This window comes from Giraffa tippelskirchi, chromosome 8 (assembly GCF_054371585.1).
Source record: "Giraffa tippelskirchi isolate mGirTip1 chromosome 8, T2T-mGirTip1v1.2.pri, whole genome shotgun sequence".
Classification (NCBI taxonomy): Eukaryota; Metazoa; Chordata; class Mammalia; order Artiodactyla; family Giraffidae; genus Giraffa; species Giraffa tippelskirchi.
The window spans coordinates 152,296,043-152,322,259 of NC_137282.1; the positions used below are offsets into that span (position 1 = coordinate 152,296,043).

The 26,217-nt window shown below is 43.4% G+C and overlaps 2 protein-coding genes across 22 annotated transcripts in view; one reads left to right on the plus strand and one right to left on the minus strand.

The window, feature by feature from the left end:
* Window positions 1-894, minus strand: part of KDM1B (lysine demethylase 1B) — a 42,551-nt gene extending 41,657 nt beyond the window's left edge. For 7 of the 14 annotated variants that reach the window (XR_014061670.1, XR_014061668.1, XR_014061669.1 and 4 more), the window contains exons 1-2: window positions 741-894; window positions 345-388 (exon numbers count right to left, since the gene is read on the minus strand). The gene's annotated coding sequence lies outside the window, so the exon portion shown is untranslated. Of the gene's footprint in view, window positions 1-344; window positions 389-650 lie in introns of all 14 variants that reach the window. The other 7 variants (XR_014061667.1, XM_081518091.1, XM_081518087.1 and 4 more) reach the window with 2 other exon arrangements.
* Window positions 1-25,759, plus strand: TPMT (thiopurine S-methyltransferase). 8 transcript variants are annotated; one of them, XM_081518101.1, is made up of 10 exons: window positions 1,028-1,134; window positions 3,806-4,762; window positions 6,151-6,334; window positions 7,491-7,583; window positions 13,351-13,483; window positions 17,123-17,175; window positions 17,831-17,905; window positions 22,926-23,011; window positions 24,591-24,635; window positions 25,050-25,759. In XM_081518101.1, the coding sequence occupies exons 3-10, from the start codon at window positions 6,195-6,197 to the stop codon at window positions 25,160-25,162; spliced, it is 738 nt and encodes a 245-aa protein (XP_081374227.1). In that variant the 5' UTR covers window positions 1,028-1,134; window positions 3,806-4,762; window positions 6,151-6,194; the 3' UTR covers window positions 25,163-25,759. The 8 variants fall into 8 exon arrangements, with proteins under 8 accessions (XP_081374228.1, XP_081374231.1, XP_081374227.1 ...); XM_081518100.1 differs by having other exon boundaries at window positions 3,953-4,762; XM_081518102.1 differs by lacking the exons at window positions 1,028-1,134; window positions 3,806-4,762 and adding an exon at window positions 1-178.
* Window positions 25,760-26,217: the final 458 nt, after the last annotated feature.

Consider the following 26,217-nt stretch of genomic DNA (forward strand, 5'->3'; position numbering starts at 1 on the left):
TCCCTCGGGGTCCCGGGTCCCGGAGGGGTCACCTCAGCAACCTGGCAATGCCGATCGCGTCTTAACGCGTGGTCCCTGCGCTGCAGTCCGGCTAACAGCACCTGCGAGGCCGTGCCGGCTCCTCTCCGCCACGCTCTCAAAGCTGGGAGGCAAGCGACGGAGTTCCAGCCCCCGGACGGTGGGTGCGCCCTTCCTCGCAGCAGCCTCTCCCCGGGTGACAGGGCTCTGACAACCCCAGGAGGGAGCCCCCAAAGGCTCTCTGTGCCAGCGGCAGCCGCCTCGCTTTCCAAAAAGCTCTCTCGACTCCTCCGAAGTCGGAGAAGCCGCAGCCTCCCCAGGCTCACCTTTGCGCTGGAGGCGTGCAAGGATTCGCGGGAAGACGGCACCCCTGTACAGAAAGCAAACATTGTGGGGAGGGGGATTAACCCGCAACACCGCGAGGAACCGGGAAACCCGGTCGCTCCAACACCCCAGGCCAGGAATCCATATCCCACCCCCCATTCCTCGGGCTGGGACCCTCCCCCTCGGGCTGCGTCCTCCCCGCACCCCTCGCCCCTTTCCAACCCGGGGACGAAGGCAGAGCCCCAAGGGACCAGTCGACCTCCCACCCGGGAGAGGAGCGCGGCTCAGGGGCAGGAGAGTTTGCACACCGGGCAGGCTGCTTTGTGCAGAGCTGTCACCAGAAATCCGCCGCCGCCCCCACGCCCGCCCCCGGAGCCGCGCGTTCCCCTCCGCCCCACCTCGGAGAGCAGGCGAGACCGAGCGCGCCGCCCCGGGCTGCGGGCGCCTCTCCGGAGCCGCGCGCCGCGCGCACAGGACGGCAGGATCCGCGCCGCGAGCCGCAGCCCCAACTCGGCCGCCGCCGCCGCTTCCGCCCCTGTCACGACGTGCCCCGTGGTGGGAGGAGCCGGCGGGACCGGGGAGGAGCAGGGTCCCCGCCTTCGCCTACGCCGCGCGGCTCGCCCCGCCCTGGCCATTTCCGCCGCTGCGCAAAGCCGGGGCGCCTGGGGAGGGGGGCGGGGTCTGTGCGCCGCGGGAGGGGCGGGCCCGGGGGCGGGGCCGAGCCGGGGGTCCCCGGCCCGTGCGGCCCCCGGACAGCGCCAGTCAGCGGTCGGCGGGCGGACAGCGCACGAGGTAGGGGCCGCTGGGCGCGGAGGAGGGTGCCGTGACCAATGGGCCGTTTGCGAGTGTGTGTGTGATCGGAGTCGGGAACGGGGCACCCCGCCGTGCGCGCTTCGCCCGGCAATCCGCGCCCTGAAATGGACTCGGGGAGCCCAGTGGGAATGGGTAGTGAATGACCTTTCTGAGTCCCTGATTAAAGGGACCTCCAAATCACTGTCGGGTATTGTTGATTTTAAGAAAAGAGAAATACTTGCCAGAATAGTGATGGCGGGGAATTGGGGGAAATGGGGTGCCGTAAATATCCTGTCTTGCTCCATGGTAAATGCATAGGTGTATGCATATGTAAGAGGAAATCACTGAGCCACACTCTTAAAATTTGTGCACTTGAGGGAAGTTCTTCAATTTTAAATTTACTTCAGTTTTCTAAATTCTACAATTTACCAAAATTTTAAAATAACTTTACTGAATTTTACTAATTTTAATTTAGGACAGTTTAACTTCAATTTACTAAATTTGCAGTTTGCTAAAATTTTAAAACAAATCTAAGGCAGAAACGTGGTTTTATTGAAAAGGTGAGGAGGAAACCAGACTTGGGAGAACACCCAAGGAGATTTGGGCACATATGCTATTTCTGTGTATGGGTAAGAATAACTGTGATATTAGCCTTTCCTGATTCTTATAATTTTGCACTTTTATCTTGTTATAGAAAGAAATTTTTTATTTTTCCAGAAAGGGACGTGGACAAGTTAAGTACACGTTGAGAAGCTATGAGAACAGCTAAGAAACGACTAAATTATATTCATGATACCAAGTCTGTGTGAGAGGGGTATGTGTGTTAACTTGCTTCAGTCGTATCTGACTCTTTGCGACCCCATGGACTGTAGCTCACCAGGCTCCTCTGTCCATGGGATTCTCCAGGCGAGAATACTGGAGTGGATCGCCATTTCCTTCTCCAGGGAACCCTCCTGACCCAGGGCTTGAACCCAGGTCTCTTGTGTCTCCTGCAGTGGCAGGCAGGCTCTTTACCACTAGCGCCAGCTGGGAAGAGAGGATGTTGTTAGTCACCTAGTCATGTCGGAGCTGAACTATTCCAGGCTGCGCTTGTGCTTGGTTGCTCAGTCATGTCCGACTCCTGCAACCCCATAGACTGGAGCCCACCAGGCTCCTCTGTCCATGGGATTCTCCAGGCAAGAATACTCAAGTGGGTTGCCATTTCCTTCTCCTGGGGGATCTTCCCAACCCAGGGATCGAACCCGGGTCTCCTGCATTGCAGGCAGATTCAAAGAGCATATTGCTTGTGTCAGTCAGATTCTTTACTGACTAAGCTAGGAGGGAGGCCCAATAGGCTGCCTTTGCTCCATGATAAAATAATGCTTCCCTTTTAAGTGGAAAATTGTTTTAATCAGGCTCAAGTTCAGGTGTCAAAATCTGTGGCTGAAAATGGAAATGGGAAAACTACAACTCTTTTGCCTCTCTGTACACGATATGTTCAGATACTCCTCTCACCTCTCAGAAGACTCGAGAATCACCTCCTGACATGTCAGGGCCTTTCAAAAGCCATTTGTTAAGAATCACCTCCTGACATGTCAGGGCCTCTCAAAAGCCATTTGTTAACAAACGTTTGCAGGAAAGTGATTTGTGTTCTTAATTCCAAGGGAGGTGCCTTCTCCTTTAAATCCTAAGCACACTGAAACCCAATTTTGTCATAAAGGGAACTTTTTCTTGAAGAACTTCTTTTCCGTGATGTTTGCTGATCTCATAGATGAATCATTAAATAAATCCCACTAAGATTAGCCTGCTAGTGTAATCCAAACCAAATTAATTTCACTAATGATTCAAAAGATATGTTAGAACTATTGTGTTGTCCTTATGTGACAAATTTCATATTGAAAAGACAGACATTTTCCACATAGCTTCAGGTAGATTTGCAGTTATGTTCACATGTCTTTTTTCCTTAGTTCTCTTTGTAAAGGAACAAAAAAGGAACAAAAAGTATTGTTCATCATCCAGTTATACTAAGGGTTAAATTACATCCCCCTGCAGAGAGTGATATTCCCCAAGTGTTTCAGGACTTCAGGAAGGAAAAGAAGAGTGAGGCATTATGTGTTTTGGATCAGTGGCCCCTAGATAGCATGCTTCAGGGAGAATTACAGTGGTCCCTGATTCCTGCAACTTTTTGTGCACAGAAATCACTAAAATCATTAACTTGAAGTATCTGTTCTTTGTGGTTAGCAGTAATCTTTTACCAAGGTGTTTGCTAGACCCCGGGCTTCCCCAGTAGCTCAGTGGTAACGAATCCGCCTGCAGTGCAGGAGCCACAGGAGATGCAGGTTCAATCCCTGGGTGGGGAAGATCCCCTGAAGGAGGGCATGGCAACCCTCTCCAGTGTTCTGGAGGATGCCCATGGACAGAGGAGCCTGGCGGGCTGCACTCCATAGGGTCCCAAAGAGTCAGGCACGACTGAAGAGACTTAGCATGCATACATACACTAGACTACGGATTTTTCCTAGTAAAAAAAAAAAAAAGATCTTATGTATACAGAACATACATATTTGGAGCATTTTCCCGGAGCTATGCTCTGAAAGGCTGTGCCCCCGAAAGGCTCTCTCCCAGGCTCTCGTCCTCAGTGAGGTCCCAAATAAAATTGAAACTCATAACTCTTAGCTTGTGTGTTTTTCTTTAGGTCAACACCTTTGTATGCCTTTTCCCATTCAAAAAAGAAACATTTAAGAAAATTATTTGAAAATACAGACTTGTGGGATAGAGGTGGGATACTGACTCCATGCATCTGCTTTTATTCCTTCCTGAAACTCCACCAAAACAACAACAGGATTTTTAAAGGCATAGAGGAAGGACAGAAGAGAAGACTAAAATTTCTAAATCAAGAAAGCAGAAGGACAAGTGTGAAGGATTTTGCAAACTGAAGAAAGCTAAATTCTAAACCCACAATGGGGAAGCCAATGAGCAATCCTACTTGCAGTGTAGAATTCCCAAGTGCTCAGAAGTTAGCAGCACCATGTATCTCTGGGAAATGGAAGGGTCTGCTCTAAATTAAGACAACTGTTTGAAATTCTGATTCCTGAAAAGCTAAGTTCCTGATCCTCCCCCAACTTCCTGCTCCTCACAGCATCAGCAGACGTTTGGGGGTTTATTCCCTGGAGAGGGTACAGTCTCTGGACTGGGAAGATACAGTTCACAGTTGGGGATGGGAGTACCATACTGAAAATATGGCATTTAACTGAACACAAGCAAATGAATGCTGGCACCTTCTTCCGCTTTTATCCTTTTCTCATGTGAGTATAGAATCATGGTCCCAAGGACTCAAGCTTTCAAGAGGAATTAGAAGGTCCATTTAGGGAAAGTCTTGAGTTGAAAGATAAAGGGGTCTAAGAAAGAGAAATAGAAAAAAAGGAGGGGATCAAAATCTTCTGAATAATTCAAGACTTCTTCCAGAATTGAAGGATATGAGCTTCCAGATTAAAAGAACTACACCAAACCCAGAGGAAGGCATAGAATTATGAAATTACACAAACTAAGGGACAAAGAAAAGCTTTGAGAGAGAGAAAAATATTGGCCACGTGGAAACATCACATCAGAATCCGAATGTCTTTGAATTTAAGCATTAACTGCAAGCTAGATGGTAAGGGAATTATTTCTTCGGAATTGTGAGTGAAATGTTTTCTACCTGAGAATTCTTAACCAGCAAAGCTATACATCAAGGTTGGGGGATGTTCAGTGGCTCAGTCATGTCCGACTCTTGGCAACCCCATGGATTATAGTCCTCCAGGCCCCTCTGTCCATAGGATTTTCTAGGCAAGAATACTGGAGTGGGTTGCCAGTAGTTGGGAAATAGTATGAAGATATTTTATACATGCAAAGTTGCAGAAAAAACCCTTTTCTCCCATATACCCTTTCTCAGAAAGCTGCTGAAGTTTGTACTGTACCAATATAAGGGTGATAACAAAAAAAGAGGGGGGATAGCCAATTAAGGAAACAAGGGATCCAGCACAAGATAAAAAAGAAAGCTTCAGGATGATGATCAGGAAGGATCCCAGAAGGCCAGCTGTGTACCAGGAGAAGAGAGCATCCATGTTAGCAGGCTCTTATCTGAGATGAGATTGATAGGATATCTGATGAGACTGAGGGTGTACTGATAGGAGATTGGGAGAACTTAGCGTTGAATTAGTAATAAATACATAGACATTTTATAAATGAAAAAGCTAGTCAGTTATTAAGTATAGAATAAAAAAGTTGTACAGAAAAGGAAAAGTAATCATAGAATTCTACATAGCTTAGCTGAGAATAGTATTTATCTAGTCATTGTAATGTGTACTTGAAATATTTCATCACAGATATGCTATGTGTGTATGGATACAATAGGAAAAATGAGAAGGTGGTGTGTGTGTCTGTGTGTGTATTGGCCAGTTGAAAGAGGGCTAAATGCTGTTATTTTCTAGATGCTTCCTAGAAGTGAAAAATTAAGATACAAAATAAGCATGGTATTTGAGTCATATTTTGAGTTATATGTCAAGATTCAGCTAAAAGAATTAAAGATGGTTGCCTCTCATTAGAAATGGGGACCTGCTTTCATAACTCTGTTGAACTCTGAATTGTGTACAATGTAACATTGGTTAAAAACAGTAAGTAAACATTAAAAGAAATTTTAAGCATTAAAGAATGAGATATTAAAGGGACTTTCCTTGCGGCTCAGTGGTAAAGAATCCGCCTGCCAATGCAAAAGAATGAGATGTTAGAAAAAAGGCTCAGCTAACAAGTTATACTGCCTGTTTATTTTTTTTATCCTCTCTTTTTAAAAAAATTAAACTCTTTTGCTCTAAGATGTAACTCAATTTATTTAAAGATCCTTCCTAATATGGATTATGAGGTATGCTTTTACTATCAGACTCACTGAAAAGTAATTTTTTGTGTGGCTTTTCCTTGAATATTGAAATATTTGTTAAATGCTACACTGCTGAAAATATTAGGGTTTTATTTCATGACAGCGTTACAGACATTTTTCATTTTTAGGCCCTGGGGACATTTGTTTGTGAGCCAGAGCCATCTACAAAACCATGAGTGATCCAAGAGCAGTACTTGGCAGTGAAGAGTACCCAAACACTGAGGTTCAGAAAAACCGGGTGGTGACTCTGGAAGAATGGCAAGAAAGATGGGTGAATCGCAGAACTGAATTTCATCAAGAACAAGGACATCAGTAAGTAATGTTTATATTTATATTAAATGTTGCTCTCTAATGGAAATCCCCCATCAGAAACTGACTTTGGAAATGGAAATAATAATATAGGTACACATTATTTGACTGATTTTTAAGATGCACAGGTTTAGTTTTTCACATTTGAGCATCTCTGAAGTCAGAATGCGTCTGTGACATGTCCTGGTTTAATTGGCAGTGATATTTCTTCCCATGGAGTATAAAGCATGGTGCGACCTACAGTTGATGGCATCTTCAATTTTTGAAATATGTCTTTCTTTAATCCCCTGTAACATCTATTCGTTGGTCATGCATGTTTATACATACCCAGATGCTCAAGCTATATTAATGCTGCCGTCTCTTTATACTGAAAAGTAGTGGTGTTGTGACTTTGCTTTCCAATAGCATATGTTCAAATGTTAAAGTACTGTCTACATGGTGAAAGAAGAGAAGCTGAGAGAAATTAATGTGAGCTAAAGGCTGAGCAAGGTAACAGTAGTAGAAGTCAGCTTTGAAGCAGCAGCAATAAATGATGGCCCATTGCTGAGTAAAGTGGTCATGACAGATGTTCCTTTGTCCAGGCAGCCACCCTGACTGCCCAGAGGACATTGTCGTTATTATTACTTTTGCACACCGAGTAATAGTTGGAATATCATTCCAGAACCATTGTATGAGTTCTCTCTGTTGTGTAGCCTGCCTTAGAACAAACACACAGGTGGTGGTGGTTTAGTCGCTCAGTCGTGTCTGACTCTACAACCCCATGGACTGTGTAGCCCATGTAGCCAGGCTCCTCTGTCCATGGGATTCTCCAGGTGAGAATCCTGGAGTGGGTTGCCATTCCTTCTCTAACACACACAGGTATACATTTTTAAAACATATCAACTAATGAGAAATAAAATTTTGTTTTTAATTACTAACCAGGAAAATCCCAGAGTTGAGTCACATTAACCCCTCACTAGTTACATGACTGAGCAAGCTGCTGAATCTTCCTGTTTCTTCATATGTAAACTGGAGATTTTAATAACCAAGGTTCTCTACCGAGTAAAGTTGTTGGGAAATATTATGTGAGATAATGCATGAAAAGTACTTAGCATTATATGACTGTAGTCCTTTCCTCTGTGCCTTGGGCTGATTAAAACATTGCTTTTTTTCTTCCCAGGCTATTACAGAAGTATTTGGATACTTTTCTTAAAGGCGAGAAAGAACTGAGAGTATTTTTCCCCCTTTGTGGAAAAGCAGTTGAGATGAAATGGTATGAGCAGATAAGCATGAACATACTTTCTTGTTTTGATGATAAATACTCGGGGTGAATATTTAATAGGACGTAAGTTTAAAAAGTTCCTTTCTCAAGAAATGCACAGGGATTCTATATTTAGTAGACTATTATTGATGGGTTCATAGAGGTAATATTCTCAAACAGTTAAGACACTGCCGAAACAGAGGGGTGAGCTTGTCTTTCTGTATTGAGTTAAGAGTAAGAATTAATTTAGAACCATTGAGATGAGGGAAGGAAAGATGGAACCAGTCTTCCGTCTTAAATCTCCTTCACCTTTGTGCATGGTTTAGTTTTTGTAGGTGTTTTAGGAATGTGGCCAAGTTAATTTTATATATTTGAAATAGAGGTGGACAGAAAAATGAATTACAGCTTTTTGGCAAGAATGTGTATAGTCCACAGTTCAACTCCACCCTCCCATCCCTCAACCAGCACGTAGGAGTTTTTGTTTTCATGAATCATTGCTAATAAAACCAATGATAAAGAAAGTATTTCTTCTGAGTAATTCTCTGTGAAAAGAATTCACTTTAATTAACAAGCCACTCTCACTACAGGTTACCCTAAAGTCACAAACCTGACAATTGTTTTCTATACAGAATTTGTTGTAATGATTGATGTACAGATGCTATCTTATGTGCCAAGATGTACTATTCATTTATAAGCATGAATGCTGAGAACTTTGATCATCAAGCAGGAAAGAAAAATAAAATACATGAAAACGATTCAGTTCAGTTCAGTTCAGTCCCTCAGTCGTGTCCGACTCTTTGCGACCCCATGAATTGCAGCATGCCAGGCCTCTCTGTCTATCACCAACTCCCGGAGTCTACCCAAACCCATGTCCATCGAGCCGGTGATGCCATCCAACCATCTCATCCTCTGTCATCCCCTTCTCCTCCCGCCCCCAATCCTACCCAGCATTAGGATCTTTTCCAATGAGTCAACCCTTTGCATGAGGTGGCCAAAGTATTGGAGTTTCAGCCTCAACATCAGACCTGCCAACGAACACCCAGGATTGATCTCTTTTAGGATGGATTGATTGGATCTCCTTGCAGTCCAAGGGACTCTCAAGAGTCTTCTCCAACACCACAGTTCAAAAGCATCAATTCTTCAGCTCTCAGCTTTCTTCACCGTCCAACTCTCACATCCATACATGACCACTGGAAAAACCATAGCCTTGACTAGACGGACCTTTGTTGGCAAAGTAATGTCTCTGCTTTTAAATATGCTATCTAGGTTGGCCATAACCTTCCTTCCAAGGAGTAAGCATCTTTTAATTTCATGGCTGCAGTCACCATCAGCAGTGATTCTGGAGCCCAAAAAAATAAAGTCTGACACGGTTTCCACTGTTTCCCCATCTATTTCCCATGGAGTGATGGGACCAGATGCCATGATCTTAGTTTTCTGAACGTTGAGCTTTAAGCCAACTTTTTCACTCTCCTCTTTCACATTCATCAAGAGGCTCTTTAGTTCTTCTTCACTTTCTTCCATAAGGGTGGTGTCATCTGCTTATCTGAGGTTATTGATATTTCTCCTGGCAATCTTTATTCCAGCTTGTGTTTCTTCCAGCCCAATGTTTCTCATGATGTACTTTGCATATAAGTTAAATAAGCAGGGTGACAATATACAGCCTTGACATACTCCTTTTCCTATTTGGAACCAGTCTGTTGTTCCATGTCCAGTTCTAACTGTTGCTTCCTGACCTGCATACAGGTTTCTCAAGAGACAGGTCAGATGGTCTGGTATTCCCATCTCTTTCAGAATTTTCCACAGTTTATTGTGATCCACACAGTCAAAGGCTTTGGCATAGTCAATAAAGCAGAAATAGATGTTTTTCTGGAACTCTCTTGCTTTTTCAATGATCCAGCGGATATTGGCAATTTGATCTCTGGTTCCTCTGCCTTTTCTAAAACCAGCTTGAACATCTGGAAGTTCACGGTTCACATATTGCTGAAGCCTGGCTTGGAGAATTTTGAGCATTACTTTACTAGCGTGTGAGATGAGTGCAATTGTGCGGTAGTTTGAGCATTCTTTGGCATTGCCTTTCTTTGGGATTGGAACGAAGACTGACCTCTTCCAGTCCTGTGGCCACTGCTGAGTTTTCCAAATTTGCTGGCATATCGAGTGCAGCACTCTCACAACATCACCTTTGAGGATTTGAAATAGCTCAACTGGAATTCCATCACCTCCACTAGCTTTGTTCGTAGTGATGCTTCCTCAGGCCCACTTGACTTCACATTCCAGGATGTCTGACTCTAGGTGAGTGATCACACCATCGTGATTATCTGGGTCGTGAAGATCTTTTTTGTACAGTTCTTCTGTGTGTTCTTGCCACCTCTTCTTAATATCTTCTGCTTCTGTTAGGTCCATACCATTTCTGTCCTTTATCGAGCCTATCTTTGCATGAAATGTTCCTTTGTTATCTCTAATTTTCTTGAAGAGATCTCTAGTCTTTCCCAATCTGTTGTTTTCCTCTATTTCTTTGCACTGATCGCTGAGGAAGGCTTTCTTATCTCTCCTTGCTATTCTTTGGAACTCTGCATTCAGATGGGAATATCTTTCCTTTTCTCCTTTGCTTTTCGCTTCTCTTCTCTTCCCAGCTATCTGTAAGGCCTCCTCAGACAGCCATTTTGCTTTTTTGCATTTGTTTTCCATGGGGATTTTCTTGATCCCTGTCTCCTGTACAATGTCACGAACCTCTGTCCATAGTTCATCAGGCACTCTGTCTATCAGGTCTAGTCCCTTAAATCTATTTGTCACTTCCACTGTATACTCATAAGGGATTTGATCTAGGTCATACTGAATGGACTAGTAGTTTTCCCTACTTTCTTCAATTTAAGTCTGAATTTGGCAATAAGCAGTTCATGATCTGAGCCACAGTCTGCTCCCGGTCTTGTTTTTGCTGACTGTATAGAGCTTCTCTATCTTTGGCTGCAAAGAATATAATCAATCTGATTTCGGTGTTGACCATCTGGTGATGTCCGCGTGTAGTCTTCTCTTGTGTTGTTGGAATAGGGTGTTTGCTATATTACCAGTGCGTTCTCGTGGCAAAACTCTATTAGCCTTTGCCCTGCTTCATTCTGTACTCCAAGGCCAAACTTGCCTGTTACGCCAGGTGTTTCTTGACTTCCTACTTTTGCATTCCAGTCCCCTATAATGAAAAGGACATCTTTTTTGGGTTAGTTCAGAATGTGGTCCACTGGAGAAGGGCATGGCAAACCACTTCAGTATTCTTGCCTTGAGAACCCCATGAACAGTATGAAAAGGCAAAAAGATAGGACACTGAAAGATGAACTCCCCAGGTCAGTAGGTGCCCAATATGCTAATGGAGATCAGTGGAGAAATAACTCCAGAAAGAATGATGGGATGGAGCCAAAGCAAAAACGATACCCAACTGTGGATGTGACTGGTGATAGACGCAAAGTCCGATGCTGTAAAGAGCAATATTGCATAGGAACCTGGAATGTTTGGTCCATGAATCAAGGCAAATTGGAAGTGGTCACACAGGAGATGGCAAGAGTGAACATTGACATTCTAGGAATCAGCGAACTAAGATGGACTGGAATGGGTGAATTTAACTCAGATGACCATTATATCTACTACTGTGGGCAAGAATCCCTTAGAAGAAATGGAGTAGCCATCATGGTCAACAAAAGGGTCCAAAATGCAGTACTTGGATGCAATCTCAAAAACGATAGAATGATCTCTGTTCATTTCCAAGGCAAACCATTCAATATCACAGTAATCCAAGTCTATGCCCCAACCAGTAACGCTGAAGAAGCTGAAGGTGAACGGTTCTATGAAGACCTACAAGACCTTCTAGAACTAACACCCAAAAAAGAGATGAAAACGATTAGTAAGTAAAAAATACAGTAACTTAAAAATGCTCTGTTCCCTATGTAAATATAGGTGGCCAAACCACAGAATATGCATGCATTGGGAATGGATTTCTGAGTGGGGACAGTGACATTTTTGCAGCCTGCCACCACTCCTGCAACTTGTAGCTGAGAGCTTTTGTGAGTGGCTGCCGTGGCTTAAAGAGCCTAGGTGACCACTAAATTGAGAACATTACATCCTAACCGATTCACTGAAACAGACAAGAGAATTACTTTGGAAACTACCTGCAGGAAAAACATTAACTCTATGAACAGATTGTCTTATTGTCATAAGTGATAACAACCTAGCTCTAGCAGAAGCTTTGAGGCAAGATTGGAAAATGGTATAAGGAAACAGCCGATTAAATGTGATGGCTGAAGATTGCTTTAGACTTTAGGGTCTAAAGTCATTTGTAATAAGAATGCCAGAACTAAGCTACTGTAATTGTATGGGCTTTCTAGGTGGCTCAGTGGTAAAGAATCTGCCTGCCAATGCAGGAGACATAAAAGAGGAGGGTTTGATCCCTGGGTGGGGAAAAAACCCTGGAGTAAGAAATGGCAACCCGCTCCAGGTTACCTGGAATGTTCCATGGACAGAGGAGCCTGGTGGGCTACAGTCCATGGGGCTGCAGAGAGTTGGACATGACTATTATTGTATAAAAGTTGTTATATTAGAGAAGTGTTTAGGACATTTTCTTAGATTTTGGGTTTTCTTAGGGCAATGTATTACAGTATAATCTAGTCTTTGCAAGTCTACAGTAGGCTATCCTTCATTTTTCCACATGTAAAAATTTGTACTTTTTGACTTCCGTCATCCATTTCACCCATCACTCACCCCCAGGCTCTGGCAACTACCAGTCTGGCCTCTGTATCTATAAGCTTGTTTTTGTTTTTGTTAGATTCCACATGTGAGTGAGATTATATGCTGTTTTTCACTGATTCATTTCACTTAGCATAATGCCCTCTGAGCCCATCCATGTTGTCATATATGGCAAGAGTTCAATTATTTATGACTGAATAATATTCCATTGGGACAGTAAAGTTGTTTTTAATGTGTACCCCAACTCCCATCCCCATAAACTTCATGATTTTATTGCATGATTTTGCATGGTGCAGTGATTTTTAAGAAGGCATGTATTGCATTATAGCATAAATGACTTAAGTGTTTGATGTGGTATAAAAATCAATACTGTACCTGGGTATTTGTGCCACTAGGTCGTTTTCTCTGAAGTCGAAGATCCCAAGACTGAATTCTGTAACCACAAAGCTTATCAGGAAAATACTAGCTATTTGCATATGGTAATGAAACAGATTTCTGGTAGGGTTTAGTGTAAATAAGTGGAAATTTTAACCTTGTTACAGAAATGGATGCTGATGTTCTAGAGCTGTGTACTCCAGTACTATATCTACCACCCTCATGTGGCTATTTAAACTAAATTACACAAGCCACTGGTCAGTTGCTGCTGAATTGAACAACACAGGTAGAGGTTCTTCTCTCATCACTGAAAGTTTTAATGGACAGAGCTGATTTTGAGAAATTGAAAAGCATATCAAATTCATAGGATGCTTTTAAATCAGAAACTCTTCCAATCCAGTCCATTTGTAGTAAATCAACATTTTAAGGTATAATTTTCCAAGCTTTTAAATTTTTCTCAAGGTCCTATAAACCCTTTTCTCAGAACTCCACATAGCGTAGGGTTTGAGAGTATATAGATTTGCTTTCTGTGGATCTACATGTTCTGTGAAACCCTGTGAGTCTGAATTCATACAAATCTCCAAAAATTAAGGAAAATATATGCTCATTGTTGTATATCCTTTTATTTAGTACTGTCTTCGAAAGAAAACTTTAAGTGTAATTATATGATTTTATGCAGGTTTGCAGACCGAGGACACAGTGTAGTTGGTGTGGAAATCAGCGAACTTGGGATACGGGAATTTTTTATGGAGCAAAATCTTTCTTACTCAGAAGAACCAGTTATGGAAATTCCTGGAGCCAAAATATTCAAGGTGTGTTTTGGTTTTGGCAAATATTATTTCCATATCCCCCAAAAAAGATTTTTCTCAGCACGAGTAAGTGAAGACGCTATACACGTCAGCTGACCCCTCTTAATCACCAGTTTCACTGGGACTTCATATAGCATAAGGAGCAGAAAAAGATAGACAATATATAAGTGAAGACACTATACACGTCAGCTGACCCCTCTTAATCATCAGATTCACCCGGACTTTGTATAGCATAAGGAGCATAAAAAGATAGACGATAGCTAGATGTGAACAAATAGACATAAAAAGCCAAGATCAAAGCTTATTTGTAATATTTTTGGTTTGGGTTTGTTGGCTTTTTAATTTATCAACAAATGTTTCTGAGAACCTGTCTTGTGCCACACCCTGCATAAGACACTGAAGAGATGAAAACACTGTCCCTGCCCTAAAGAACTGCTTAGCTTAGGAGGAAAGAGAAGAGGAGGAGGCTCTTTGTCATACAGACTTGGGGTATTATGCAAACCGAAAGGTAAGTTTCCTAACCCAGCCTAAGAGGAGCTTCCTGAAGTGTGGCGACAGTTACGGCTGGGACAGACAGAGCGTCAGGTCAGCCAGCTCGGATGCCCCGTGAGGCTGGTACCTCATTCTGCACCATAGGGTTTTAAGTGGGAACGTGACAGCCAGGTTTTCTTATGCAACTAGCCACGGTGGCTCAGATGGTAAAGCGTCTGCCTGCAATGCGGGAGACCCAGGTTGGATCCCTGGGTGGGGAAGATCCCCTGGAGAAGGAAATGGCAACCCACTCTAGTACCCTTGCCTGGAAAATCCCATGGACAGAGGAGCCTGGTAGGCTACAGTCCATGGGGTCGCAAAAAGTCAGACACAACTGAGTAACTTCACTTTCATTTTCACCCTTGTAGCCTCAAGGAAAGTGAGTTTGAAGGACAGTAGCCCCCTGGCAGAGAGACCAGATAGGAGGTTGTGAGCAATGGTCCAGGAAAGAGACCTTGAAGGGCTGCCCTAGGAGAGTGATGGGGTGCTTAGAGGAACAGATGGAATAAAGCCATGTTAGGGTGTCACACTGGGAAGGCTTTGGTGACTGAGTGGGAATCCAGAGGGTGATGAGGTTCCATTTCCAGCTCAGATGACAGGTTGGATGGCAGAGAATAAAGGAGCAACAAGTTGAAGAGCAGAGAAAATGAGCGTTGTTCTGGAGATGATCAGTTGAAGAGACGTGCGGCATGATAAGGGGGTACTGGCAACTGGCTCCAAAGCATGGGGCATCGTCTGGGCTGGAAATGATAGATTTGAAGGTTGTCTTCTTCCTGTGACCCAAATGATCCAGTGAAACTGCTGCACTAGTTTGGAGTAATAATGTGGAAATAAACAGAATCCACCCGAAAGAGAACAAGCAGAGACTGTTTGTTCAGAGGGAGTCAGCCAATTGCATTTGGCAGCGGCTCAAAGCCTGGCAGTGGGGTGGGAAAGCTTCCTGGTGGAAGCTGCGAAGGCTTCAGGTTCTGTCGGCTAACTCGGAGCAGCACCCCGGTGACTGCTATGGGAAGCGTGTTTTGAGTTGGAAGAGAAAGGGGAGAGGGGTGGTGTTATAAATCAGGGAGGATGGCGATCAATTGACCACCATCCCACAGGGTTGTGGTTTGACTTCCCAGGCTGCTTGCTGCAGAGGCTATGGGTCCAGGTTCCCTTGTCAGACCTGAGTTGTTCGTACATTCAGTTTGGCCGCTGTGTCTTTGTACATTCAGTCTCTCGCAAAGGACTCACTTCTAAAGATTGAAATTAATCGCTCAGGTCAGTAGGAAGCTTGAGAGTAGTTTATTTTACAGCTTCCTCCCAGTTCATTCTTAGATCATCTAAGAATCCCAGTTGCCTCAGTCCAGAGAGGCTAGTCCTCCTGGGGGCCAAGGTTCTCAGCCCTGGTGGCACCTTTGAAATTGTCTGTGGATCTTTTAAGATTCCCATTGCTCAGGCTAATTAAATCATAACCTCCAGAGGTGGGGCCTGGCATCAGGTCTGTGTAAACCTCCTGAGTGAGTCCCAACTGCAGCCAGAGTTGACATTCATGGGCTGTTCTCCTGGCCTCTAGACCCCTCCTCTCTGTGTTTCCGAACGGGTCTTCAAAGACCTGCGCTCCTCTCATCGTAGCTTCTGTTGGCATCTCATTTCAGAATAAAATCCAATATTTTCAGGTCCTTTAGTACCTCTCCTACCCTGCCCCTCCCCCACCCCAGCCTCCTGGCCACCCACCACCGTGATGTCAGCAGACGCTTCTAGCCAGTTCATCCGCTGCCAGCTTTTGTTCCTCCTTTCCCCGAGCGAGGGCAGTGAAGTGAGGTCCCCGCTGTGTCTGCTCTGTTCCCACAGTTCTGGGCACACAACCAGAACAGCACAGCCCATCCCGTACCGTACCGTGGTGGCTCTCTGTTCCCACGCCTCCCTGCTTCACCGGGCTGTCCTCACCGGGGTCAGGGCCTGTATCAGGTTTACTGCAGTATCTAGAACCCGGGCTAGTCCTGTCCACTAGACGCTTGGGAAGTAAATGCTCATCGGCCAGTGAAAGAGAGAGACTGGGGAGTCAACAGAACTGCACTTTTCAAATGTCTGCCTGGTAACTGAGCGATCCGTGTGCTCGTCTTTAGGGAGTTAAAATATCTGCTAAAGGAATCCTTGCTAAAATTTAACAAGTTCCAGAGTGAGTAAGTGCTAATGCTAACTGATCTTCAGGGTTAACCAATGTCTGATTTTCCTTTTGGAGTTGATCCCAAAGAATCCCATACTGGTTTTTAATTTTTTAAAGTGCCATTAAAAATTATTTTCAGTTAAAAAATATTTGCGAAAGTTGCAACGTTCAGGAAGTGAGAGGGAAAAAATGGAGAGGAACACGCCGAAATGATTGAAGATCACTGTTCAGATGGAGGCAGGCAGGTTTTTTTCTTTATTATGTAAATTCTTTATAATATGGTCCATATTTATTTTACAATTTAAAAAATAAACATTTAAAAAATGATGTGTAAAGATGATTTGCCACGAAATTATGTTCTTTATGTTTAATTACATATTCTTTCTCTGTTGGGGTCCTTTAATGGACCGGGATCTGGTGGTCCGGAGTCGACGATAAGAAAATGAAAGAGAGAAAGATAGAGAGAAAAGGAAAGAGAGAGAGAGAAAGACAGACACGGGGACCCAAGCCTCTGATAGAGAAGGGGTGCTTTAATGATCTTTCTATGAGTCTATATATGCTGTGTTACAAGAAATTTCTTTTGACAATGATAAAAGGTCAGAAAACCAAACGTACAGCAACAGTTGCCAAGGGAACAAGGGAATAATAATAGTCACAAGGTCAGGAGACAAACCATATCTCAAGAAAGAGGATGGAGACTAACTAGTTTTGCCTAAGGAGAATGTTTACTGAAGGAAACCCAAGCCTGTCTCATTCCACGACCTCAGCCCTGGGAGCGGCTTTCCGTTCCTCTGATAAGGGACAGAGGTCTTATGAGAAACAACACATAACAATCCTCCTGCTAAACATCCCCTGATATTTCTCTACGACCTATGCTCTGTTTTGTCCCCTCTTTTTTTTTTTTCCTCTGACCATTCAGGTACCTCCTAATAAAGTGGATTGTTTTTTTTACTTTTTCATTGCAGAGTTCTTCAGGAAACATTTCACTGTACTGCTGCAACCTTTTTGATCTTCCCAGGTAGGACTGATGTCTTCCTCTCCACTTTTAAACATTTGAGTGTTTGCTAGACAGTGATGAGATAGGTTAAGAGTCTTTTTATCACTTCCATCCGATTTGCAGTAGCATCCACGAAACATTAATTTGAGTCTGTGTTCTGCAGCTGTTTTCACTGGAGCATACATGTCTGCGCACGTGGTATCTTTGTCCTTGGGTAACTTCTGAGCTCTGGAAAAATTATTTGGATCCTAGGAAGGTAGGGAAAAGGAAGGGAAGAAAATGTCTTCCATTTCACACCTGTGTCTGTAACGGAAATGCATTTCAGGCACGGACAGACAGAGGGGAGATCTCTTCTGAGAGTTCCTGATACCTGTTCCAGGGGCTGAGAGCAGAGTTGTTGCAAACTGTCCTGTGTGCTTCCTTTGTGCTCCCAAGTCCAAGCTGCTACCACCAGTGCCTAGAACTAGGCAGAGATGGACAGCTACACACACACACACACACACACACACACACACACGTAGGCACACATCAGTACATCCCTAGAGATTCTGAGAGAAAGCGTCTATGAGATCCCAATTCCTTAACCGATGGTGAGGTTCCAGCACATACCATGGGGAACCCTGTCTTGTTAAAGATTCAGTTTTTCTTACATAATTTTTTTTTTTCTTTCTGGTAGAGCAAATATTGGCAAATTTGACAGGATTTGGGATAGAGGAGCCTTAGTCGCTGTTAATCCAAGTGATCGCAAACGGTTAGTGATTTGGTTTCTTTAATTATGTTGTTTCCCCGCCTCCCATTTTTAGCCTTAATTCAGTATCTCATACTTTTTTGGTTTATGGAAGATTCCTAGACTTTTACTAGTTTGGAATAGTTTGTTGTATTTGGAATTAGAAGACCTGTATCCAACTGTATCTTGGTCTAAAAAGTATAGGATTTGGCCACGGGGACACGGGTGCAAGACTCGTGGCTCTGTCGCTTCTAGGCTGTGTTACTCTAGTCAGAACATTCAGTTCCTCTAAGCCCCAGTTTACTCCTCTGTAAAACTGTAATATTTCTACTCATACCACCCTCATCACTTCCGCTGACCCTACCAGGATTTGTTGGACTCTTGCCATGTGCCAGGATTTGTTGAAATACTTTATGTTGATCAACAAGTTCATCCACAAAGTAGCCCTGTGAGGTATTAGGCTGTCATTATTCCCATTTTTCAGATGAGGAAAGTAAAGTCAGAGAGGTTAGAAGTTATATGTCCATAGGGTGGCAGCAAGTGCATGACAGAATTGAGATTCAGGGACTTCCCCGCTGGTCCAAGGATTAAGATTCTGCACTTCCACTGCAGGAGATCCCTGGTGTAGGAACTAAGACCCACACGCTTTGCAGTGCAGCCGTAAGATAAAATAAAATAAATAAAAATAGTTAAAGCCACGCCCATGCCTCAGCCCCCTCATATGGTTGTTGTGGGAATCAAAAGAAATGACATATGCAGAAAGTACCGTGTCGACCCTAAATGACAGTTTAAATATTAGCTGTTACTGTATTAGGGCTTTTGAGCTGGATATTTGGAGTGGCCATTCGTTTGTACCTGGTCTTATTAGAAAATTAAACTATGAGAAGGCATACTGAGTAAAATGTGATCCTTCCTGTGTACTTTCCAACCCAGATGTCATTCACAGACTCATGTGGGTGTAGCACATAAATATTGAATTATTTAGTTTTATGGAGGCAGACTCATAGCACGTGGCAAAAAGGGTTGGGACTACACATCAGTGAAATAAAATCTCAAATTTTAAAAATGAATTGTTTGACGAATTAGGCTTGTTGCCACACCTCATCTGTTTTTAATTAGACCGTGCCACATCCTCTTAATATGTATTTTTCCCTTTTCTTTCTGACACTGCGCCCCTCTTCTTCCTTCTCTGGGACCCTTCCCTACCTCACATGCTTGGAAGTCATCATTCCCTGAAGGACCATCCTTAGCGAGACTGTTCCTGCCTGCCTGCTGTACTCCCTCCTTCAACGATCGCTTCAGTTCTCCTGTTACTGGAAACTTTCATTCCAATGTTCAACAAATACGCATTAAGTTCCTACTGTGTCTAAAAACACACGATGTTGGGGAAATAACTGAACAAGCGCACATTGGTATTGGCCCTCATTGTTTCTGTATTTCTGGTTCTGTTCTTTTCCAAAAGCTGCTGTGGAAAAACCCAAACAAACTTTTTGACCAACCCCAAATAGATATAAAATGTTAATGCATAGTAAGTGAAAGTGAAGTCGCTCAGTCGTGTCCGACTCTTTGCGACCCCATGGACTGTAGCCTTCCAGGCTCTGTCTGTCCATGGGATTCTCCAGGCAAGGATACTGGAGTGAGTGGCCACTTCCTTCTCCTAACGCATAGTAAAAGCTTAAAAAATATGTGTTGAGTCGATAATTGAGAACAAATTAGACTCAAAGCCAGGGAAATACACTGTTTCCCAGCAGCCACTATCGCCTCCTGTGTCCTAGAAATGAAGGCCTTCCAAGTGGCCCCTGAACCCTTTAATTCATGGTAAGAAAGAATCATGAGGCTCCTCTGGAGCTCTTAGAGAATCTAGTTCTAGTTTGGCCACAGACTCTATATTCCTGGTCCCCTTCTTCTCCTTTCTCCCCTTTCAGCCGTCTGTGTGTGTGTGAGTATGTCTGTGGTCACAGCCCCAAGAACTCCTGAGAACACTGGCCTTTGTTTCCAGAATAACTGTTTATTTTGAGCCATTGGACAGATCCACGACTTTATCGTACATTTAAGGTACTTAGTGCCTTCTCCCAGTCCTGCCCTCAGTACTGGGTGTCTTCCTGAGATTACACGTGGGCAAGAACTGCTGTGTTTTCTGCTGTGACTCTTAGGCCTTTTGTCTGACATCAATCATATCTCTCATTTTTCTGAATTTTTGGCAACGAGAGAGAAAGTCTGCATTCCAAGAAGAAGGATGCTGGTGAGCCCCAGGACACCGCGCCGAACCCATCTGACTCATCACTTCATGGGGACAGCAAGTTCTTTCTTCTTAACAATGAGAATTGGAAAGTTAAGAAGCGAAGGTTTCTGCTCAGAAGTTTGCTTAGGGCTGGTTCTTTCACATGCGAGGAAGAGCCACCAGCTCGCATTTTAGGGGAGTTTATGTCGTGGATGCTGAAGGAAGACGTCACTGACTCGAGGGCTCACTACATACCGGGCAGTGTTCTAAGCAATTTCTACGTGTGAGCTCACTGAATCCTCACAGCCGCCTGTGCGTTCATTGCTAGTCTTATCCCCATTTAACAGATGGGAAAACTTGAGGCACAAAGGAGTAAAGACTTCGTCAAGCTTATACAGCCAGTAGGTGGAGAGGTTGGACTTTGAGCTTGGGAACCTTGCAGAGTCCGTCCTAATCCCCACCCTGGACAGCCTCCCTGATTTCTCCCAGGGCTCCAGACAGGGCTGGCAACACAGCTGGACCTGGTGGAAACCCATATGCCAAGTGCCAAAGCTCCTCACCCAGAGCTGTGCAGCCTGTTGACCTCTGTCTGTCTCTCGTGGCCAGTCACCTCCTTGTGTGTGTCTCCTCTGCCATCCAGCCTCAGCACTCGGCTTCCTCCACTGACACACTCCTGTTCACACATATCTGACTCAGCCCTTAGGCTCAGCTCCAGCCACCGCCCCAGCACAGCAACTCCAGGGTTTAGTGCAAAGACCACAGAGAACCATCAACTCCTCTTTTTTTTTTCTTTTGAATGTTGTATTTTATATTCGGGGCTTCCCTGGTGACTCGGTGGTAAAGAATCCCCCTTCCAATGCAGGAGACAGGGCTTGAGTCCCTGGGTCAGGAAGATCCCCTGGAGAAGGGAATGGCCAACCCACTGTAGTATTCTTGCCTGGAGAATTCCATGGACAGAGGAGCCTGGTGGGCTACAGTCTATGGTGTCGCAAAGAGTCTGACACGACTTATCCACTAATAACAACAAACAATATTTTGTATTGGTGTATAGCCCACTAACAATGTTATGATATTTTCAGGTGGACAGCAAAGGGACTCAGCCATACATATACATATATCCATTCTTCCCCAAACTTCCCTCCCATCTGGGCTGCCACATAACACTGAGCAGAGTTCCCTGTGCTATACGGTAGGACCTTGTTGGTTATCCATTTTAAATACAGCAGTGCGTACATGTCCATCCCAAACTCCCTAACTATCCCTTCCTCCATCCTTCCCCTCTGCCCCCGGTAACCAGAAATTTATTCTCTTAAGACTGTAAGTCTGTTTCTGTTTTTTTATTTATTTATTTTTATTAATTTATTTATTTTAGTTGGGGGCTAATTACTTTACAATATTGTAGTGGTTTTTGCCATACATTAACATGAATCAGCCATGGGTTTACATGTGTTCCCCATCTTGAACTGCCCCCCCACCTCCCTCCCCATCCCATATTTCTGTTTTATAAATAAATTCGTTTGTATCATTTCTTTTTAGATTCTGTATATAAGGGATGTCACAGGATATTTATCCTTCTCTGTCTGACTTACTTCACCCAATATGACAATCTCTAGGTCCATCTATGAGCAACTTCCCTTTGGATCTAACTGAGTTTCCCAGTGGAGTCATCTGATGGGCCAAATTCATCATTCTGTCTCCTGGTTGGTCTGCTGATGGGCCCTGTTAGCATCTGGTCCCCACTCTGAACCCATCAGACACACTGGGAAGTGGTATTTCCTGCCGCCCAGGACACCTGCTGCAAAGGACAGTTACAGTAGCACTCAGGGTTCATGCCATACTTGCAGAACTTTAATGTTCTTGAATTTTGACCTGTTCATCAGTCTTGCATGCGAGCGTGCTAAGTCACTTCAGTTGTATATGACTCTTTGCGACCCTATGGACTGTAGCCCACCGAGCCCCTCTGTCCATGGGATTGTCCAGGCAAGAAGACTGGAGTGAGTTGCCATGCCCTCCTCCAGAGGATCTTCCTGGCCCAGAGAACGAACCTGTGTCTCTTATGTCTCCTGCACCAGGAGATGGCTTCTTTACCAATAGTGTCATCTGGGAAGCCCGTTTATGAGTCTTCTCTCCAGCTAAAGAGAGGAAAGGGATTGTTTTATGCCTCTTATCCGAGCCCCTGGCGAGCACCCCGTCACCCAGAATATTTGTTAGGCTGCAGCATCCTCGGCCCAACAGCAAACCTACTGACTCTGTCTTGGGATGACTGAAGCCCAGGCATCTTTTCTTCCCACAGATGCCCAGGTCATCTCGATACCAGCCTGGTCTGGGAACCACCGCTCCAGAACTGGCAGTGCTTTGGGAAATATGTGTTCAAAGCTGACCGGCCTCCAGGGTCCACGTCACGCTGGAAGGAGCCTCTCTTCCACTTTATTTGACGTCTTCTGGTCTGAGGGGCTCCTTCCTGAACCCAGCTTCCTTTTTTTTTTTGATCTGCTCCCCGAGGCATTTGGATCTTAGTTCCCCTATCAGGGATTGGTCCCACGACCCCTGCTTTCGCAGTGCAGAGTCTTTAACCACTTGACCTCCAGGGAAGTCCCAAGAGCTCCTTTTGATTCCCGTCTTCTCTATCTCCCAGCTTAGGCGGGTAACATCATCTGCTGAGCCCATTTCTGGCTGTTTAGAATGAGACTTGACTTCATGTGATTTTTCAGAGAATTAAACTCGGTAACAGATGAAAGCTGGGCTTCCCTCCCTGACTCTGGTCCTCCGCAGGCCTTGACTTCGTAAAGAAATGTAACGCCTGCCTTTTTGTGTTCTTTTCAGCTACTCTGATATAATGTTGTCCCTAACGAGGCCCGGGTTCCAGTACCTCTTGTGTGTTCTTTCTTACGATCCAACTAAACATGCAGGTAAAGTTTGCTTTTTGTTCTTTTTCCTGTTGCCTTGCTTCCTGATTTCTATGATGGGGATAGCATTATTTTATCCTACTTTATCTCATGGGAGGCATCCTGCTTGTATACATGAAGTCTGCGTCAGCCATGATGGGGGGATGGGATGCGTTGGACTGATGCCGACAAGTACATCTTCTTAGGAAGATGGGGTGAGAAGTGCACGTGGGAAGGTGGGAGGTGGGCAGGAAAATCTCTAAACTATTGCTGCTTTTTAATTGCTGGAATTTTATCATTTATTGCATGTTAAAAATGTTCTTGTTTGGTCACTAAGTTGTGTCCGACTCTCTGTGACCCCCATGGACTGTAGCACATGTTAAAAATAACTATATTTTCTGAATGTGTAAAAGGAATGTTTTCTTCTGGATTCATTTAAATGTGTCTGAACATTAACACTTGACCTTTTAAGTCATGGCTTTTCAGGAAGAAGTGAAAAACAAGTACATAGGCTTTCAATTCATGAACATTCCCTTTTTGATTTTTAATGGAGCTTTTTAAAAAGTGCCTTGTTTTATACATATTAATGTTAATTAGTTTTTTTTTTTTTTTTCTGTTTGAAGAAGTCAGATCTTGAAAACTCATTAAAAGATGAGACCTAGTGTCCATAATTAAGTCTGGGAAGAGTCAGATGGAAATAAAAACTAAGGGAGACAGATGTCAGACCTGTAAATGTGATTTAGCAACGTACTGACCAGAGAGATGTTAATACATCTTTCGTTTGTGTGTTATGTGTGTGTGCTCAGTCGTGTCTGACTCTTTGCGACCCCATGGACTGTAGCCCACCTGGTTCCTCTGTCCATGGGATCTACCAGGCAAGAATACTGGAGCAGATTTCTAGTTCCTCTTCCAGGGGATCTTCCTGACCCAGGGATGGAACCTGTGTCTCTGTCTCCTGCACTGACAGGCAGATTGTTTACCACTCCGCCACCAGAATATTATTGACCGAGACATTTCAGTATTCACTTACATAACAAATCGCCAGCCACAGGTGTTAGTTTAAGCAAAAATCCCCCAGTCGGTAATGTGTTAAATTCCCTTCCTGAGCAGTAGGCCTAAGGAAGGGCAGGTGAGAAGAAGACAAAGCAGGCTCTGTCTAGGGTGGAGGCTCAGAATACCTTCTAGAACGGGGCAGAAATTGTTTCCTTTAAAGTGCCCACAGCAAAACAGGCAGAGTGTGTAGAATGAGGGTCAGTGCGTGGTCGAAAATCTACACTCTGGAAGTAGGAAGTCCCAGGGGAGTTTGCTCATGAACTCCACCCTCACGTCCCTGTTCCCAAGTCCCATGGCTGACTCAGCATCTTACGTAAGCCGGGGGTGCGCATCTGCCGTTACCAGCTGTAAGCTGGTCTTTGGTATAAGATGTGCAAAATAAGAAGCAGAAAGCGGGTCCCATCCTCACCTGTTTGGATAATCGAGTTGTGTGTAGCATGAATATCCCCAGGTCATTGGGAATAAGCTGAGAAGCGGGCCCTGAAGGTCTGTTTCTCTTTAGAATGAGATCTGTAGAGCTTATTCTTCACCATGTTTCTCTGTTACTTAGGGCCACCATTTTACGTTACCGATGGTGAAGTTAAAAACCTGTTTGGTAAGTTGCGGATGTGTGCTATAACTGTTTAAGTAAAGTCAACTGCTTTGAGCCGTTAGCAAACGATTAATATCTAAAATACTTAAAAGTCCAAAGCTATTTTATTAGAGACTATTTTATCCCCAAAAAAGGGACCCATCTCTGTAATACGCCTTTTTAGCTAAATGGTACATTTATGTTAAAGACATCTCAATTCTTCTAGAGAGATGGTATGTTTATTTTAACTCTTAGGAGTTAAAAATGATAATAGCCATTCAGAGTTGAGAAAATGTACTCTTAGTATTTTCCCATTTTCATTAAAAAGAAAGGAAAAATCTTCAGTACACACTGTTTTTAAAATCACTTGATAATGTTTTTGAAGAATTGATTGTATTTGTCATAAAATTTTAACTTGCCACTTTCTTTTTGTTTCAGGTTCAGTATGCAATATTCAATGTCTGGAGAAGGTTGATGTTTTTAGAGAATCATATAAAAGGTTGGGAGTCGACCAGATTATTGAAAGGTTATATCTATTTACAGAAAAGTAAATGAGACCTAAATAGAAGCAAATAATATCAAAATGTTTTTGAGCAATTGAAAATTGTGCTAAGGCATGAAAATGGATGATTTTGGGGGAAAAAATGGTTCACAAATCATATCATAGATCTTTGCTAAAAAATGCTTATAACTTTTTAGAAAAAGCACATATTTTGGAAAGGAGAGTATGACTGAGAATAAAAGATTATACTTGTGTGTCTTACCGATTGCAAGAATTTTTTACAATCAGCATGTATTACTTATATAATTAAAAAATAAAAAAGAAATGCAATGTATATAACTTAAATATAATAGAAAACATGGTATCTTTATGAAATTTAGAACCATTGAGGAGATGTAACACTTTTAATAGGGTTCAAGGGTTCAAGGTAAAGGCTAACCATCTAAGATATTATAATAAAACATTAATTTTTACTATAAACCCTCAAATTGTACTAAATCCTAGCATTCCTTTTCATATTTTTCTTCTTATATAATTTTATATGTGACAGAATGAAGAAAAAAAATTTTAAACTAATGAAACTGACCACTCTATATGGAACAAAATGTTTTCCCAAACTGTAAGAATAAACTCTTTCTAGAAGTTTTTTCCTGTGTTTGGCAGTTTTTTGTTTCTCTGAATTTAATCTTGTTTAAATGATAAAGTCTTAAGAAGTGAGGTGTACTTAGGGCTGGGTTCATGTCTGTTCATTATGAAAGTTTAGATTCAAAACTTTTCAGTTTTCACTAACAGTCACATTTTGTTAAATTTGACATTCCTCTCTTACTGCACTACCTAATACCTAAACGATTTAGCTTGTTTAGCTCATTTTAGTAGGCTGGTGTGTATTATTAAAATTATTTAATGGTGTGTGTGTGAAAATTTGAGAAGCGTTGAAATTTCCAGATTCTCATTTCCAACCATACGGCTCCAGCTCATTTTTCTGTGGGTGCTCAAAACCTTCAAGCCTCTACCACGTACCCCTCACCACCAATGCCTCAGCACTGGAGCCAAGCACGTGGTGGGGCACAAGTTCATGAAACTAGATAGGCGGGTGAGTGCTGG